The following is an 18,925-nucleotide window of genomic DNA, read 5'->3' on the forward strand; positions in this document are numbered from 1 at the left end:
AGACGCCAAAACAAGTTTCTAAGAATGATCACAGTTGCCCCTGGTATATCAAAAACGCGAATATACACAAAGATCTAAACGTGCCCATTGTAAAAACTGAAATCTCGAAAAACGTACAAAAATATTTAAAAAAACTTGAAGTTCACCCAAACCCGCTGGCCCGCAACATATTAGATAACCGTGGCCACACTCGATTAAGAAGGAGGGACACAGCAGACCTAATCTAGAAGGAAGAATGCCAATTTAACCAAAACAACCATGAACACAAAATTTTTTCGTCCGGCACTGGCTGGACTAATTAAATAATAATATTAGATATAAGATTTGAACCACTTATTGTTAGTTCATTAAATAATGAAGATACAATAAATAAATGATGAAAAAAAAAAAAAAATTCAGTTTGTAATTTCTACATTTTTCATTTCCGACCCTATAAAGTATATATATTCTGGATCCTTATAGATAGCGGAGTCGATTAAGCCATGTCCGTCTGTCTGTCCGTCTGTCTGTTGAAATCAATTTTCTGAAGGCCCCAGATATCTCCGAGATCCAAATCTTCAACAATTCTGTCAGACATACTTTCGAGAATTTTGCTATTTAAAATCAGCAAAATCGGTCCACAAATGGCTGAGATATGAGGAAAAAACCAAGACAACCTCGATTTTTGACCTATATCTGGATTACTAAGGCATTAATATAGACAATATGGATATCTAATGATAGATATTTCAAAGACATTTGCAACGTATATAAGACCATAGTAAGTTGGACCTACAATGGGTCAAAATCAGAAAAATAAAATTTTTAACCCGAATTTTTTTTTTTTCAAAAAAAAAAATTTAAAAGACAAAAAAAAATATTTAAAATTTTTAGGTATAATTTGGTGAAGGGTATATAAGATTCGGCACAGCCGAATATAGCACTCTTACTTGTTTATATTTATGTTGTTATTGTTTAATGAGTTATGAGTGTTCTTGTATGAGTTTAAATAGTAAAAAAAAGTATATCTTCGGTTTTCAAAATTTTGGTTTTATTTTAGTTAAAATTATAAATTGATACGCAGCAAGGCAGTGCTTTCTTAATAATAGTTGAAAAAGAAGTAAATTCTATTTTTAGAACACAATTTAAAGATGCTTACAAACAAACATACTTCAATATTAGCTATTATCTGTATAAAACTGGTTTTGAGTACAAACAGAATACATACAATATTGGAATTTTTATTTATTACATTTTAAATGCAATTGCCAAATTAACAAAAAATATAATAACGGGTCACAAACACAATTCGTTTAATTATTAACAGTAGAGCTCATAATAAGTGGATAAATAGAAATGTAATAGGACAAAAAAACACAAATAATAAATAAGTTTACTAGGAACTTCTCCAACATTTTCCCCGCACAAAGAACAACAGTTCTTGACATTATTCGACATGAGAATTGGTATCATCATTTACCGGAAGAAAGGCTATTTTTGAGACTGGTCTTCTGTAAATCTTTCCATGTGATGAAAGGCTTACAACACGTACTTGTCCATCTTTTCCAGGATGAATCTCAGTAATACGGGCCAACGGCCATTGTCCTGGAGGAACACGTTCATCGAACATTAAAACCAGATCACCAACTTCGGCATTTCTTTGCATTTTTAGCCATTTTGGTCGTGATTGTAGACGACATAAATATTCGCACAACCATCTTTTCCAAAACTGCTGCTTTAAACGTTCTACCACTTTCCAACGAGCAAGTCGATCAACATTGAGTTCTAAAAGATTTTCGTCAGGAATACATAGAGTTGGTTCACCAACAAGGAAATGAGATGGGGTTAGTGCTTGACAATCCACAGGATCGGACGAAATTGGGCAAAGAGGCCTAGAATTAAGGCAGCACTCAATCTGAGCAAGTAGCGTACATAGCTCCTCAAAAGTTAAAATTCGATTCTCCATCATCCGTCGAAGGTGGTGTTTTGTGGATTTAACCCCAGCCTCCCAGAGGCCACCAAAATGGGGAGAAGCAGGTGGAATGAAGTGCCACTGTGTTCCGGTGTTTGCCAATTGTTCTACCAAATCCTTTGGAAGGGAAGACCGACAACGATTGTTTAAGATTTGTAGCTCTTTATTGGCACCAATAAAATTGGTACCACAATCGGAATACAAGTCAGTGCAGATTCCGCGACGTGCTGTGAATCTTCGAAATGCAGCTACAAAAGACTCAGTAGATAAACTCGTAACGCCTTCTAGATGCACTGCCTTGGTCACCATACAAATGAAAAGACAAATATATCCTTTTGTGGTCACGGTATTTCGAGCGGTGGATTGTTTTATCGTAATAGGACCAGCGTAATCTACTCCACTATGTTTAAAGGGCCTGCTTGGTTGAATTCTCACTGCAGGAAGTTCTCCCATTATTTGCTGTGCTGCTTTTGCCTTATACTTAAAACACGTAATACAGCGTTTTTGAACACTTTTTGCCAAATTTCTGGCTGAAAGAATCCAGAATGTTCGTGAAACGTAAGCCTGCATTTGTATAAGACCACCATGAAGGGTTTTAATATGTGCATCTATAAAAATCAAACGAGATAAGGGATTAGTTTTCGATAAAATAATTGGATGTTTTAAATCATAATGAAACTTTGCTTTGTTAATCCGTCCACCGACACGCAAGATACCAAATTCATCTAAATAAGGACATAAGTTTAAAATGTTGCTACTTTTTGGAAGAGGTTTGTTATTCATTAGGTTTTTGATGTCATCATAAAATTCAATTTGAGAAATTTGTATTAATATCCTCAATGAACGTTGAAGTTCATACGATTTTAGGAATCCTGCTTCTCTACAGTCCTTTTTTGTTCTGAATCGTAAAATGTAGGCGGTAACTCGTATTAACTTATTAAACGAAGAAAATTTAGTTAAAATTTCTGAATATTGTACAGTTTTTATTGTATTAACAGCAACGTAAGATTTTCTCAATTCTGAAGTAGTTTGGTAAGTCTCAGTGGGTTGTGTTGGCCAGTAACTAGAGGATAGAGATAACCATTTTGGTCCAGTCCACCATAATTTATGATTCACCAATTCTAATGCACTTACACCACGTGATGCACAGTCAGCTGGATTACTTTGACTGCTAATATATCGCCACTGACTGCTATTAGAGAAACTTTGTATTTCAGCGACACGATTACCAACAAATACAGTCCATTTTGAGGATTCTCCCCTTATCCAGCATAATACCGCCATACTGTCTGTCCAATAACAAATATTAATAACCTTAAAATTTAATTGTTTTTGAATTTTGTTCATTAGTTTCACTAGTAAAACTGCCCCACACAACTCCAGTTTTGGTATGGTTAGCTTTTTTAATGGCGAAACTTTCGTTTTAGATTGAATAAGATTCACTGTAGATAATCCACTGTGATCAATTAAAACTTTCACATAGATTGCGGCAGCATACGCCGATTGCGAGGAATCACAAAATCCATGCAGCTCCACTCGACTGTTTTGTAAACCACCAAGCCAACGAGGTATTCTTATTTTTTTCCAAATGCTTTAATTGTGATATATATTGGTTCCAAGAATAATTAATATGTGTTGGTACCACATCTTTCCAGTCGATACCTTCAAGCCACAATTTTTGAAATGTAATTTTAGCATTTACAGTTACAGGGGACAGCCAACCCAATGGGTCATATAGCTTAGCAGCATCAGATAAAATACCACATTTAGTTAAATTTTCTTGAATTTTAAAATTTACCTTAAACGAGAATGTATCACTTATTGTATCCCATTCTAAGCCTAGCGCCTTTACCACATTTTGTGTATCTAGTCCAATTTTGTTTGCATTTTCCTTATAGTCGTCTGGAATGTTTGACATTAATTGATCAGAATTTGACGTCCACTTTCTTAATTTAAATCCACCGGAGGCTAACAGCTTTATTAGTTGATCTTGTAGCCGAATTGCACAATCTAATGAATCGGCACCTGAAATAACATCGTCGACGTATGTGTCATAACGTAGAGTATCACTTGCTAGTAAATATGAATCCTTTTCATCTTGTGCTAACTGGTGCAATACTCTAATAGAAAGGTATGGAGCGGGAGAAGTACCATATGTTACTGTTCGAAGTTTGTAAATTGAAATTTTCGATTCAGTAGTGTGTCGCCAAAGAATTTGTTGATAATGCTGCTGGCTGTCATCTATAAGAATTTGGCGGAACATCTTTTCGATGTCCGCTCTAAATGCAATCTTGAAATGACGCCATCTATTGATTATTGCTGACAGATCATTTTGAAGAGCAGGGCCTGGTGACAATTCTTCATTTAATGATGGGTAGGGTAAACGTCTGCTACTACCATCAAACACAACACGTAGTTTTGTTGTTGAACTACTTTCGCGTAAAACGCCATGATGGGGAAGAAAAAATCCGTGAGGTTTAAGATCTTGAGGGTAAATACCAACTTTAACCATATGACCCAATGTTTCGTATTCGGCCATAAAATTTCGATATTCAGTAGCTAATTTTGGGTCTTTAATAAATTTGTTTTCCATATGTTTCAGGCGTTTTAAAGCATTATAATCTGTATGTTGAAAGACGGGAGGACTTCCTCCAACAAGTTCAGTTACAAAGGACATTTTAATAGTATACCGGCCATTATTATTACGATAATGTGTTTTTTCAAAATGGTCTTCACAAGCTTTTTCTTCGTGTGTTAGTTGACGTTCCACCAATAGCTCCTCTTGTTCCAAAAATGCCCTTAATTGTTTATCAAGGGAGAATAGATTTACGTGCACATCACAATTGTAAGAAATTCTAGATGTGGGTCCTGAAACTACCCAGCCAAACTTTGACAGTTGAAGAAAAATACCGTTTTCGAATTTTTTTTGCTGAGCTTCCATTACATCTCCATAAATATCTCCACCAATTAAAAGATCTATTTTTTCACCAGAGTCAAAATTTGGATCTGCCAAAACAAATTTATTAAGGTTGGGTAAATCAGTTTTTTTAATGCTCTTGGGACAATAATTCGTTAATGAAGGTAAAACATAGGCGCTACTTTGAAGTTTAAAGTTGGAGTTATATTTAGATGTTATTGTAAAGTTTACATATTTCTTTGATGTAATAGTTTTACCACTTATACCATGAATTTGTGCAAAAGTATTATGTTTTTTCATTTTTAAAGTCTGTACAGCATTTTCCGTTATTAGAGTCGCTTGTGCACCTTGATCTAATAGTGCACGAATAGCAAAAATTCCGTTATTTGTTTCAAACAGAACTTTGACTGTAGCTAGTAACACTTGAGGTGAGTTTATATTATTAAGTACAGATAAATTGCAATTAAAAGTAGATTCATTTAGAAGAGGTTGTGAAGAATTAGCTTGACTTTCTTGGTTAGGTACAATGTGTGTGGTGAATGATAGTGTGGTGTCGTTGCTGACACAACTGACAACATGTTTGTAAACGACATTCATCAGAAAAATGACCTGGGTGAAGGCAATTTTTACAAAGGCGTTTTGAAAATATTTCCCGTTTGGCAGGTGAAGAAAGCGCGGCAAATTTAAAACATTTATAAAGTAGGTGTCGTTTCTCGCAGCAAGGACAATTTTCATCATTTGCAGTAGTTAAATGAACACGATGATTTTGAGGACGAACGGAATATTTAGACAAACGGGTGAACGTATCAGCCCTTGGTTGTAAATGGTCACTAATTGACTCTAGGGTACGGAATGTGGTTTCTAAAAAAATAAATAGTTCTTTAATGTTAGGAATTTCTTTCGAAGCTTTTAAAGACTGCTCCCATTCCTTGCGAGATTGAACATCCAACTTTCCGACTGTCATGTAAATTAAAATTGCGTCCCAATTGTCACAATTTACTTCTACCGTATTTAGAAGAGATATACAATTTCTTGTGTTATCCAAAATATGTTTGATAGAATCACATGAGCCATCAGAAGATGGGATATTAAATAATTTACGAAGAAGGTGTTCTACTATTTTACGTTTATTATGGTATCTTTCGTTTAATGCTAACCATGCCAGATCATAGCTTGTATCTGAAGCTGGATATTCCGAAACTATCGAAAGTGGCGTTTCCTTGCAAGAACTGCGCAAATAATAAAATTTTTGTACTTTAGAAAGTGAGGTGTTGTTGTGCACTAAAGAGATAAATAAGTCTCTATATGAAACCCAATCCAAATAGTCACCTGAGAATATTTGTAGATCTATTTTCGGTAATCTAACCTCAGCACATACAGATTCATTTCTTTGTGTTAAAGTTGGAGTGCTAAAAGTACTAGAATGAAGAGTTGGTGAATGTGAATTCTTCCAATCACATAATCCATCTAACAGCTTTCCTTTTAAGGTTAAATATAAATCATAAAATTTATAAAAAAAGTCCTCTTTCAAATATGGAACATCAGCGAATGGTATTGATTTATCTCTAATATAATCAAAAATTTGTTCATGACTGTCTTTAAATTTTTTATAAGTTACCTCTACTTCCTCTAGAAAACTTTGTAGAAGTCCACGAGCTTTTGTTTCATATGGCTTACCATCAATTGTTTGCACTAGTCTTGTTAAATGATTAATCAACTCCTTTTGGTCATCAATAGCTCGCGATAAGTCTTCCATTTTTTGCAAATAGTTTACAAAACCTTTCAATATCACTATCCAAATAACAAAGCAAAGTTCAATTAGTATCCAGTTTTTATCAAAGATTCACAGCAATCAAACAAATCACAAAATCCAAGTCAATAATCCAAAGCCAGCCAAATTTTAATCAAATAAGTTTAGTATTTTTTAGGAAAACTTCCCGGGTTTCGGCACCAATGTTCTTGTATGAGTTTAAATAGTAAAAAAAAGTATATCTTCGGTTTTCAAAATTTTGGTTTTATTTTAGTTAAAATTATAAATTGATACGCAGCAAGGCAGTGCTTTCTTAATAATAGTTGAAAAAGAAGTAAATTCTATTTTTAGAACACAATTTAAAGATGCTTACAAACAAACATACAAACATACTTCAATATTAGCTATTATCTGTATAAAACTGGTTTTGAGTACAAACAGAATACATACAATATTGGAATTTTTATTTATTACATTTTAAATGCAATTGCCAAATTAACAAAAAATATAATAACGGGTCACAAACACAATTCGTTTAATTATTAACAGTAGAGCTCATAATAAGTGGATAAATAGAAATGTAATAGGACAAAAAAACACAAATAATAAATAAGTTTACTAGGAACTTCTCCAACAATGAGCATTACGCTCACTCATTACACAAGTGTTTTCAACTGTTTAATGTTCTCTTGTTTTTATTTCGCAACAAATGCAAAAACAAATTGAATATAATTTTGAAAACGAAGTAATAGATAAGCAATGCACTTATTAAAAAAACACCAACAGCCGATTTTTTCACCCGTAATGCGTCTGACTTTCATCACGGTCACGATCGAACTCCCGATTTTCATTTTTATCATGAATATTGACCGGTGTTTTGGTCTATAGGGACGGACTTGTTCTTTGTAAGTATTTACCAAGCTCTCTACATATATTTATATTATACAGACGTTGTCCTGTCCAAATTAGAAAAAAAATGTTTGTGTTCGATTTGTGAATTTGTATTTTTGAATGATAATTTTTTTTTTATTCATGTAGGTTTGGGGTATGTTTGATTTACATTTGATTTAAAAATATGTACAATGAATCTTATTAACATTTTGATTGAAAGATTGATGTTCAGGTAACCAATTAAAATAAAGAAATATTTTTTTCGATTACTTTGCTGTGATATCATAATTTTGTTAATTGCAAGGCTTTATGATACAAGAAATTTTTAGTTTTGTGTCTGGCGCGTAATCAAATAATGCTGATGGTGTTCGGACACGGGAACAGGCGACATAAAATTAACCATCCGTGAAGCATGGATTTTCTAGGTTAATGACGCAAACACACAACGACTGCGCTTGAGATTTGTTAATTGTCAGTGCTAATGACTAACCGTACCGGGAACTGCAAGCGTTTAAAATCGAATGGCATGTCGGTCTGAGCCATTGTGATCCGTTATATCAAAACGTCTTCTCCTTTGTAATTTCCTTTAAGTATTGTTGCATCGATGAAGTTATTCATCAGGTTTACCATGGGTTCACTTCAACATAATAGTTCAATTTCCTAAGGTAGAAGTGTGGAACGTTTCCGCTTTTTTAAACGCTTATATAAAATTGATATGGAAATTAATGGATCTGAAGTATAGACAGCTTAACCGAACAGAATCAATAAAAAAAAATGTGTAATGAGTAGACGTGTTTTTATATGCTCCACACTGTATCTCATTTTTATATGTTAAATTAAATTTGTTACTTATTGTTTTCTGTACAACAACACCTTTTTATCAATTACGGAGTGAATAAAAACATAAACAATATTAAGTATTGTTTAATATCGTTTTTAATTTTGCACTAATTTCATCAACAAAAACTTCATTATCTATATATCATCATTATTCTTACAATGGGAAAGAATGCTCGCAAACAACTACTTTCATCCTCTCCTCCTCAGCAATCTAAAATTCAACGCACTGAGTACCCCTCTCCCACTAATTGGTTACAGTTAATGGATGAGAGACTTGATAATCAGAAACAGTGGTGTTAACCGTACGGTAATTACCGTATTGTACGGTAATTTAGTCGTCCGTGCGGTAGGCAGGTAATTTCTACATTTGTACGGTAATTTTAAAAAGTTAAAATTTTTAAGAATTATATCCCATAAGTTATATTTCCATAATGTGTCTACATATACATATTTCTCATTAAAATAATCATAAAATTTTGAGGATGATGATAACCAATTACCGCTAGACAACATATATCTAGGCGGTAAAGTAATCGCAAGTCTTTCAAGTATGGATATTTCAACATACAAATTAGTATTTAAAACTGATTGCAAAAATTTTTTTGAATCAAATCAAATGCAATCATTAAAAACATTGATGTAATAAATCCCCAATTGTTCGATACCAATATTTCTGTAATTCCTTTAGTTTTGCATTTCCCAGAATTTTTGGATGAATTTATTGAAATTGATAAGGAATTTATGCTTATAAGGCAAATAAAAGATGTTGATAAAAATGTCATTCTGCTGTTTTACAAACCCTCTATCTTTGATATTCACGAAAATTACTTTTTGATGGTAAAATGTTCAGTAAAACAGCCATCATCTATGGTGTGAATTTCTTACAAACATATTAGCGGAGTTCACTATTAAGTGCGATTGGTTTTGCATCATTGCAAATGCAAAATTGTATAGGTTTTTGTGTGTATTATGTTATAAATTTTGCATTTGCAATGATGCAAGACCATTCGCACTTAATAATGAACTCCGCTATTGTTTTTTGCTGTTTTATTTGCATTTTAGTTATTTCTCTAGTTATACAATTAATTTTTTCCGAATGCAAAAGTCTCTTCTATCTTTTCAAATATTTTTTTAGAATAATTTCATCTTGTAATTCATGTTTTCTTACTAATTTTTGAATGCTGAACATCAATTTTACATTTTTCAATCATTTAAAAAAATGAATTACCATGGAAATATTTTACCTTTTTGTTTTTGGAAATATTCATGCAGGTAATTTTACATATGATATCTTACCAGACATTGTTATGCAGAATGAAGTAGTAAAATTTACAAAAGTTGTACAAAATCTCGGATTTGTTATCAATTAAAAAGGGAAAAAATACATTTTTTTCAGTTTTTGTAAAAATTTTGCCATTTAATAATTACTTTTGCAATTTAATTTAAAAGAATCGAAATGTGTACGTAATTGTCTTTCTAATCTATATATATAAAAGTGAATGTGTGTCTGTATGTATGTATGTTTATTATTATTAGTTTGGGATCTATAGACGGCTAAACGGCTGAACCGATTTGCTTGAAATTTTTACAGTATATTTATGTATGTCTGGAAGGAGCTATAGGCTACTTTTTGTTTTGAAATTTTAAGTGGGCGTGGTACCTCCCATACAAAGTTAATTTTTAAAATCAAATATTTAGGAAACTATAATAGCTATAGTCCTCAAATTTTGCATGAGCAATTCCACTGTTTGTTTAAATATTTGCGGCAAAATGGGAGTAGTAGCCACAGAGGGCGTGGCACCTCCCATATGATGATTATTTAAAAAATCTTATATATGGGATACAATAAGAGATAGAATCCATACATTTTGTACGGATATTCTACCATCAATTTTAATATTTAGGACAAGAATGGGCGGACTGAAATAGTGGGCGTGGCACTTCCCAAACAATCTAAATACTAAAATTCATATCTATCTGTATAATTGTAGTATGTAAAGCGTTCAAATTTTGTATGAACTACTTATTTAGGCCAAAAATGGGCAAAATAGCAATAGTGGGCGTGGCACCTCCCATAGATGTGATGAAAAATTATATATAGGGACAGCTATAGCAGCTATCAATATTAATATTTAGTACAGAAATGCGCGGACTACCAAAAATATTAAGTAAATGTTAAAATTTGTATGTATACATTTGAAACCCTTATCTTTCTATATATAAAAGTCAATGTGTGTTTGTTTGTTTGTATGATTCTTTGCGTATTTGTAATGGCACTCGACTTACAGTAAGGCAATTAATGAACAATCTAATCGGAGCGACCTTTATAACTGGGAATTATAACTTCGGAAATGCCATTTGATTTTATTCGATTGCAGTTTCCTATTTGCTTAGTATTTGCAATGACAATTGATAAAGCTCAACGTCAGTGTTTGCAAGTTTGCGGACTAAATCTAGAAAATCCATGTTTTTCACATGAACAGAAACTAATTTTAGATAGACTAAATATATTGTAAATCTTTACGGTACGGGTAGCGAAGCACACCGGGTTTTAGCTAGTAAGATATAAAAGACAAAAATTGATTAAAAAATGTTAAAGTTATTAAAAAATTCAGGCCATTAACGTGTCTCAGGCCACTAGAACATGAAATATATGAACAAAATTAACATATTTTGAGAAAGTAATTATTTAATGGCAAAATTTTTACAAAAACTGAAAAAAATGAATTTTTTCCTCTTTTAAATGCACCTCAAAACTAAATCGCTAAGTCGGCACGGGTTGCCCTCTTAGAACAAGCTAAAACATTTTTTGGTGGTATTTTAGGTCATTACGAAAGGTATGGGACACTCTACTCTGTATAAAAAAATATATATATGGTGAAAAGAATGCACAAAAAAGAAAAATTTGATGCTGTTTTCAAACATGTAGTTAACAAAATTGAAAAGTGGAGAAGCATATAACGCAAACAATGCATTTTTTATACCCTATACCACCATAGTGGGGAGGGTACAATGCGTTTGCGCAGATGTTTGTAACATCTAAAAATATTAGTCTATCACCCACCTTAATTTGGTACATGTAATTTTTTCGAGCCAAGTACGAAGCCCAGAAACTGGCTGAAAGCGGTACATTATTCCACCTAGCCTCCATAGAAATGTCATGTAAGACAGGTAAGACTATAAGTCTCTTAAGGTACCTCAAACATGTTTTTTTAAGCATAGACCGGCGCTAGTATTGTTCTGAATACGAAGATTTTCGGCTATTTACACGTACACAACACGATCGCAAACAACAAGAGCGTAAAAATACAATTATTTCATTCAGTTGCTTGACAGCATCCCACAAAGTAGGAATATAGCGCATGTTTTTTCGTTTTTTGCTCATTTTTTTTTTGTTTTTAGCTCAGTTTTTGTTTGTTTTTCAGTACACTGTAAAGCAGCAACCTGAATGAACAAACATAACTGTTTTATTTTAACAGTACATGTTATTTCTCTCTGTGTAGTGTCACCTATGCACATAGTAAATCCTCTCTATCCGCTGGTCTATGTTTTAAAGTGATGAATTAAAAGATTAACATATATAACTTAAGTCTAATTAGATTTTGGTTTTAATACTTCTCAAAATATGTTAATTTTGTTCCTACATTTCATATTCTAGTGGCCTGAGACACGCTAATGGCCTGGCGATTTTTTAATAACTTTAACATTTTTTAACCAATTTATGTCTTTTACATCTTACTAGTTGACCGCCCCGGCTTCGCCCGGTAGCATTTACTAATGTTAGTTCGCCAAGTTTCTCCAACCCTTCCTGTTCTTATTTATTTGCAAATAAAATATCTAAATTTGTACTGCATACTTTAGGGGCTTTTTATTAGAGTTGACTGGACTCAAAAAAGCCGGTTTTAGCCGTAATTTTTTCTTTTTTTTTTCTTTACAAACCATCTCCTGAAAATTTCGAATCGAATAAAAAAAAATCAGCCAAATCGCTCCGGCCGTTCTCACGTGATGACATTACATACATGGATCATTTTTATATATATAGATTAGAACGACAATTACGTACACATTTCGATTATTTTAAATTAAATTGCAAAAGTAATTATTTAATGGCAAAATTTTTACAAAAACTGAAAAAAATGTATTTTTTCCACTTGTAAATGCACCTAAAAACTAAATCGCTAAGTCGGCACGGGTTGCCCTTCTTAGAAGAATCTAAACATTTTTTTGGTGGTATTTTAGGTCATTACGAAAGTTTTCAGCGGGTACCGTCTCAACATTTCAAAAAATTTAATTCTAAGGGACACTCTAATACAGAGGTTACATAAAAGAGAGACATTACTCCTAAAACGCAAAAATCGCAGTTTGAGATAAATTGCTAATAACTCATTAATTGTTATTTAATCTATTATTAAAATTTGAAAGAGGTCAAATAGGGTAAACAATTTTTATGGCTTACGAAAAGTCAATGTTTTGGATAAATTGTACCGTTTTGAGGTTATGTATGAGTTATTTTCAGGTATAGCGACAAAAATATAAAGCAGCTTTAATTAAACACATTTATACTAACATGTCTCTTTATTTTCCATTTTATACCAATGAATTATTACGAACACAATTCGAAAACACAAACTTAAAGTTGAGCAAGCACTACTAAAATTGCAAGCGCATTTATACAAAAATTACATCTATTGACTTTGACGCATATACATATGTGTAACGGTGTTTGACATTTAACTCAAACAAAAAACAGGCGTATTTTATATGTTGAAGAGGGTATCGAACGATTAGACCGTTTCTTGACGATTTTAGAAAATATTGGTCTTTCCCTTCGTATGAACAAATGCAATTTTCTTGAGGAGGAAATTTCGTACCTTGGACACAAAATAGGTATAAATATGATTGCACCTGAAGACATAAAGATAAGCATCATCAAGAATTTTAAACCTCCTGATTTATTACGAAAGTCGGAATAGTCAAATTTTGTATCGTCGATATTTTCTGCAGCAAATGAAGTCCATACCGACGGCAGTAGCAAATAAAATATGGACAACACGCCGGTTGTTACAGTCAACTGATGCGAAAATTGGTATCCAGTGTTCTATTACAGTCGTCCCACATCAGAAGCTGAAAGCAGATACCATAGTTACGAGCTAGAGGTATGGGCGGGAGAGGAAATTAAAGATCGATTACGAATTTATTTAATTTGAAAGCCGTTTCGAGTTTTAACCGATTGTGCCGCTATAAAGAAAGCTAAAACTCACAAGGAGCTGATCCTCAAGATCGCGCGTTGGTTTATGAAACTGTTGGAATATGATTGTGAGTTCGTCCACCGTAAGGATCACGTATGCCCCATGTAGATCATCTCAGCAGATCTCCAGACCAGCCGCTGTAGGAACCTAAGCCTGCTGGGTTCGTTATGAAGATCGAAGTCAACAGTAATGATTGGTATTTTTATAATTATATTCATATACAGTACTAATATCGGTTAAAACTATTTAATAACGATGCTTGGAGCTACTGTGTGTTACAAACAGTTGGAGTACATCAAGTTTATTTGCTATGAACCCCTATTTTCAACTGAGACTGCTGTTTATCTAATTGGTGTCTGCGTGGTATATCTTTTGTTTTGATTTTAGTTGCCGCCATAGGACCAACTCAACTGTTCTCATTAACTACTTATTCTTTTATTTTGGTTCCTCCTTAACGTATGCTGTAAATTCTATGAATAATAAACGTCCCAGACAGTTCTCACCAGAACAGCCGTTTGTGAATCAAAACAAGAAACAATTAATTCAAAACAATAACAATAAACAAAAGTCTGAAGTCATGGAAATTAATCATAATGATGAATTTTTCTGGGATAAACTTAACAATATGCTGGATAACAAGTTAAAGGATGTTGCTAAAAAATAAGATATTAATGCCATTAAATCAGATGTTGATGAACTAAGGGAAGAAAACTGTAAATTAAGAAATGAAGTTAAAATGCTTTCTTCACGTATAGAACAAATTGACCGTAGATCGCGTTCCTCAAATATTGTTGTCAATGGTATTGTTAGTACCACTACATCTGCTGCTAAATCCGCATTTAATGATTTATGCAACAATCAATTGGGAGTAAATGCAAGAGTGATATCTGTGAGGGCTCTACCATCTAATAATACATTTTTATTTTCACTTGAAACTCACCTGCAAGCTGTTAATGTTTTAGCTGCCAAAAAATAAATTGAAAGGTCGTAATATTTTTATTCAGAAAGACTACACAAGAGATGAACAAAATGTTCGTTACAATTTAACCCTCTAATGCCCAAGCATACCCAAGGCACTCATCGCAAAAATGTCAATAAATGCAAATATGACTGATTTTGCATTTCAAAAACTCATGTAACAGTTGCTAAAGAATGCACTTAAATTATTTTATAAAGCTTTCAAAGTTTTTTAAATGAAATATCAGTTATATTTGTATTTATTGGCATTTTGCGATGAGTGCCTTGAGGCATGCTTAAGCATTAGAGGGTTAATAAACATCAACAAGTCTTTAGCAAAACTCAACATGAACATCAAGGTAAGGCTTGGTGAATTCTGTACCTTTATCGATGACAAAAAGTATTCTTGGTCGTCTGGTAAACTTGTGGCCCACTCATCTTCGGATGCAGTTTATAAAAAATCTTCTATATAAAGTCAACTATAACATTGAAGTCGCCGTCAAGGATAATGTTGCTGTGAATTCTATGTCGCTTAACCCCACCGATGTGAATATTCAATAGCAAAGCACCCTTTGTAATGTTCTATCATATGACGTTGCTAACCTTGCGAATAGTATTAATTTTGGAAATTTTTTCACATTTTTAAATAAATTTAATATTTTTTTTTTATATGAAACTCATGCAAAATTTATTTTCAAATTTCTATTAAATTACTATTTACACTGGATTGATGCTGAAAAGACCCATAGTGCTGGACGGGCTAAAGGTGGATGTTTGGTGGTTTTAAAAAAGATATAAAAAAGGCATTTAATTTAAAATTTACTAATTTGGACGATCACAATGTTGTTCTGTCATCTACAATGAATAATACTGTTTTTCTAACATCAACTGCACAAACTGGGATGCAGAATTTGAAAATTTTAAAAACTTTTTAACGGATTTTTGTCCTACTAATTTTTGCATCCTTGGCTACTCAATCTAAAAATAGAATTCACTGGAACAAAAAGCATGCTACAAAATATGTTCATAATTTAAATCAACTATGTTGCTCCTACTCTACCATTCCAAATATACCTGTTGATGATTTACTGTTAGAAGTAAAAATAAAAATATTGGTTGCAGCAAACAAACCAGAAAAAACGTTTTATTTTGAACCGAAACAAAAGTGGTTTGATTGGAATTGTGCTCGTTCTAGAAAAAAGATGCTTGATAATCTAAAAATATTTCGTAAAATACATTCAGATACCAACAAAATAAAATATCTGTCATCAAAACGCAAATTCCTACCTGTGTGTCGCAACAGTAAACTCAAATATTATAACTCAACCCTTGATCAATCAAACACAATTATATGCAGTAAACAGTGGTGGAAATTAGCTAATGATTTAAAATGTCGTTCAATAACATCACGTTCAAACCTAAGCGCAGATGATTTCTTACTACATTTTTCCGACTTATTAGAAAACCTGAACTCTATAGTTACAATACAATGGTGTTTGCCTTATAACATAGATCCCTTCTTGGACTCTCCATTTGAACTCTGTGAACTAGTTTCAGTTCTAAAAGGACTTAAGGACAATAAAGCTCCTGGACAAGATGGAATCAGTTACGATTTTTTTAAATACGCCCCCGTTAACTTTATAAAAGAATTACTATATGTACTAAATGTACTAAATGTAATTTTTCTTAAGGAACAGATACCATCTAGCTTTAAAACTGCAATCCTTATCCCACTCCTGAAGAAAGGTGATCCTGACTGTCCTGCTAATTATCGTGGTTTATCTTTAATTGATACAACTTGCAAAATATTTAACAACATTATTCTAAATCGCATTACTGACTGGATAAATAAACTCCATATTCTTAATGAATATCAAGCTGGTTTTAGAAAGCAATACTCGACTATTGACAACGTTTTTAACCTGATTAATATAGTACATTTAAATCGTATGGATGGAAAAAATACTTATGTGTTTTTTGACTTTGATTTGATTCCGAGAAACTCATTATTTTATAAACTGGCAACAATGGGACTGTCATCAAAAATTATAAGAATACTTCAAAACTCATACGAAAATACAACCAGTCGAATACTTTTTGGTAACATTTTATCCAATTCTTTTAATGTGCATCTTGGTGTCAAACAAGGATGTATTTTAAGTCCAATTTTATTTGCCCTATACTTAAATGACCTGGCCGATGCTCTCTTGATGGCGTTAATGTTGATAGCTTCACCGTTAAACTGTTAATGTATGCGGACGACATTGTCATTATATCCGACTCACCTGGCGGTCTTCAAAATATGATTAATTCTTTACATACCTACTGCAACTTATGGCATTTGAAAGCTAACATGGCTAAATCCAAAATTTTAATATTTCGTAACGGTAATTTAATGTTTACGTATGGTGAAAACGTAATCGAAATCGTAAACTCATATAAATATCTGGGCATGGACCTATGTTACAATTTATCATTTCGTAAACATTTGGAAAACAAATTATTAACATCTAAATTGGCAATTACATATTATTGGTCCAAATATGTTAACCATCCCAATTTAGCAATTAAAAATAAACTTAAAATTTTTAGTTCTACTGCTCGTTCAATTATGTTTTACGGGGCCCAAATTTGGGGTTACAAAGAGTATGATGTTGTCGAAAAACTATTAAGTTAAAATTATAATTTCTAAACAAACTTACTGGGCAGAAGAGTGGTCAAACCTGTGCTTAAAAATAAATTTTTCACCAACAAATGTATCAACGCCTATTAGCTTATACTGTAAACAAATCTCACCTCTAGTAAAAACATATAAAAATTTAACTCTGTCTCCGATGCAAGAAATTCCCAATTACATGACCTATACTCGCAGTTAAATTACTTTTTGTTAAAGATCTCTTCTTCGAATTTGTCATCTCGTGCTACAAGTCTTCTTATAAGAGCTAGAGGTGGCCTTTTGGATATAAATAGATCTTTTAGAAGTAATACTCTAGGCCTCTGTACAATATGCAACCTAGATGCAACAGAAAATACCTTTCACTTCATCGGGTGCTGTCCTATCTTCAACGGATTTAGAATAAAATATTTCAATAAAAGCCAACTTAATTTATCTGAGATTATAAATATTCTTAACAATAATTCATTTTCTTTTAATAATCTTGTTAACTATTTAGAGTCTTGTTTAAGATATAGAAAACTGTTAATTACTGAATTTGAATAATATTAAACAGTTTTATGTATAAATCTCCCTTATTATATCTTAAATTTAAACTTAATTTCGTATTTGCAAATCTGGCTAACAACTAACAAGTTAAGCCATATATAGATAATTACTATTCTTTATGATTAATTTTTTGTAATCATTTTATTATCTATTAAATAAATAATAAAAAAAATGCAAATACAATATGCAAAATTCCGAAATATAATCGATGTCTTGTTATCAGACTAGGTCAAGCAGATAAGGACTGACTACGTGCTCCAAAACCAACGTCTCTACAGGCAGACGGACAATGGGCTTAAATTTGTTGTACCCAATTCAACTAGATGGCGAATCGCTCAAAACTGCCACGACGACATTGGACACTATGTCATCGAAAAGACATTGGAAAGAATAAAAGAAACTTTTTAGTTTGATTGAATGCGGAAATACGTTAAGGAGTACCCTGCGGCTTGTACTGAATGCTGTTACAACAAATCGAAAGGTGGTAAACCAGGACGTGCCCCACCATACGGTCCATTAGAGCCGTTACCGTTTCGTCAAATTCATATCTTGGGCCGTTCATACGAAGTAAGGGAGGAGATATACATGAACTAGCTATATCCGATGGTTTTACCAAATAACGGCACCAGTTATAACTGTACTTTGTTTTGGCCAAAAGATTTATATCTGGCAGTGAAACTGCGTTTACTTCCAAAAAGTTCCAGGATTATTGTGATAAAGCTAACATATAAAGACTGCTTTACGAACCCCGAAGTCCAACGGCCAAATTGAACGGGCCAATCAAAAATTCTGAATAACGAACCACAAAAAGTGAGCTGAAAGATTGGGATTTACAATTACATAAATTACAATGGTCGGTTAATTCCCAAAAGAAGAATACCAATTGATTTCGTCCAAAATCGAATTATTGACGCTGTTCAAGACGAATGTGTTGCCATATTATCGAGAGAGATAGAAATCGAAAAGGCGATTCGACAACAAGCACAATATCCCCACGGTATATGAAGTAAACGACTTGGCTGTTCTCGAAAATGAACCACAGGCTACCGGGGAATCCCGAAAATTGGAGCCAAGATATCGTGGCCCATGTATAATTACCCGTGTATTTGGTAATGATCGTTATCTCGTTGAGGACATCCCTGGAATG

At 32.8% G+C, this 18,925-nt stretch overlaps 2 protein-coding genes across 2 annotated transcripts in view; both read right to left on the reverse strand.

Annotated features, from left to right (window-relative positions):
• The window catches only part of Rbcn-3A (Rabconnectin-3A), a 452,485-nt gene that overhangs the window by 219,536 nt on the left and 214,024 nt on the right, over window positions 1-18,925 (reverse strand). The gene's annotated exons all lie outside the window — the stretch shown is intronic.
• LOC135958795 (uncharacterized) lies at window positions 1,009-6,644 on the reverse strand. The gene is made up of 2 exons (XM_065509694.1): window positions 6,546-6,644; window positions 1,009-2,559 (listed from the first exon to the last, which is right to left on the reverse strand). Exons 1-2 carry the CDS (start codon window positions 6,622-6,624, stop codon window positions 1,427-1,429), a joined length of 1,212 nt encoding a protein of 403 aa, XP_065365766.1. The 5' UTR covers window positions 6,625-6,644; the 3' UTR covers window positions 1,009-1,426.

This window comes from Calliphora vicina, chromosome 4, assembly GCF_958450345.1.
Source record: "Calliphora vicina chromosome 4, idCalVici1.1, whole genome shotgun sequence".
Lineage (NCBI taxonomy): Eukaryota > Metazoa > Arthropoda > Insecta > Diptera > Calliphoridae > Calliphora > Calliphora vicina.

Bases quoted from the DNA above. Each gene is read 5' to 3' on its own strand.
- LOC135958795 (XM_065509694.1), bottom strand. From the start codon at position 6,624: ATGGAAGACTTATCGCGAGCTATTGATGACCAAAAGGAGTTGATTAAT. The intron at 2,560-6,545 runs GTAAGCCATATG...TGATTTTTATAG, and splicing joins ACTAGTGCAAACAATTGATG to ATGCACATATTAAAACCCTT.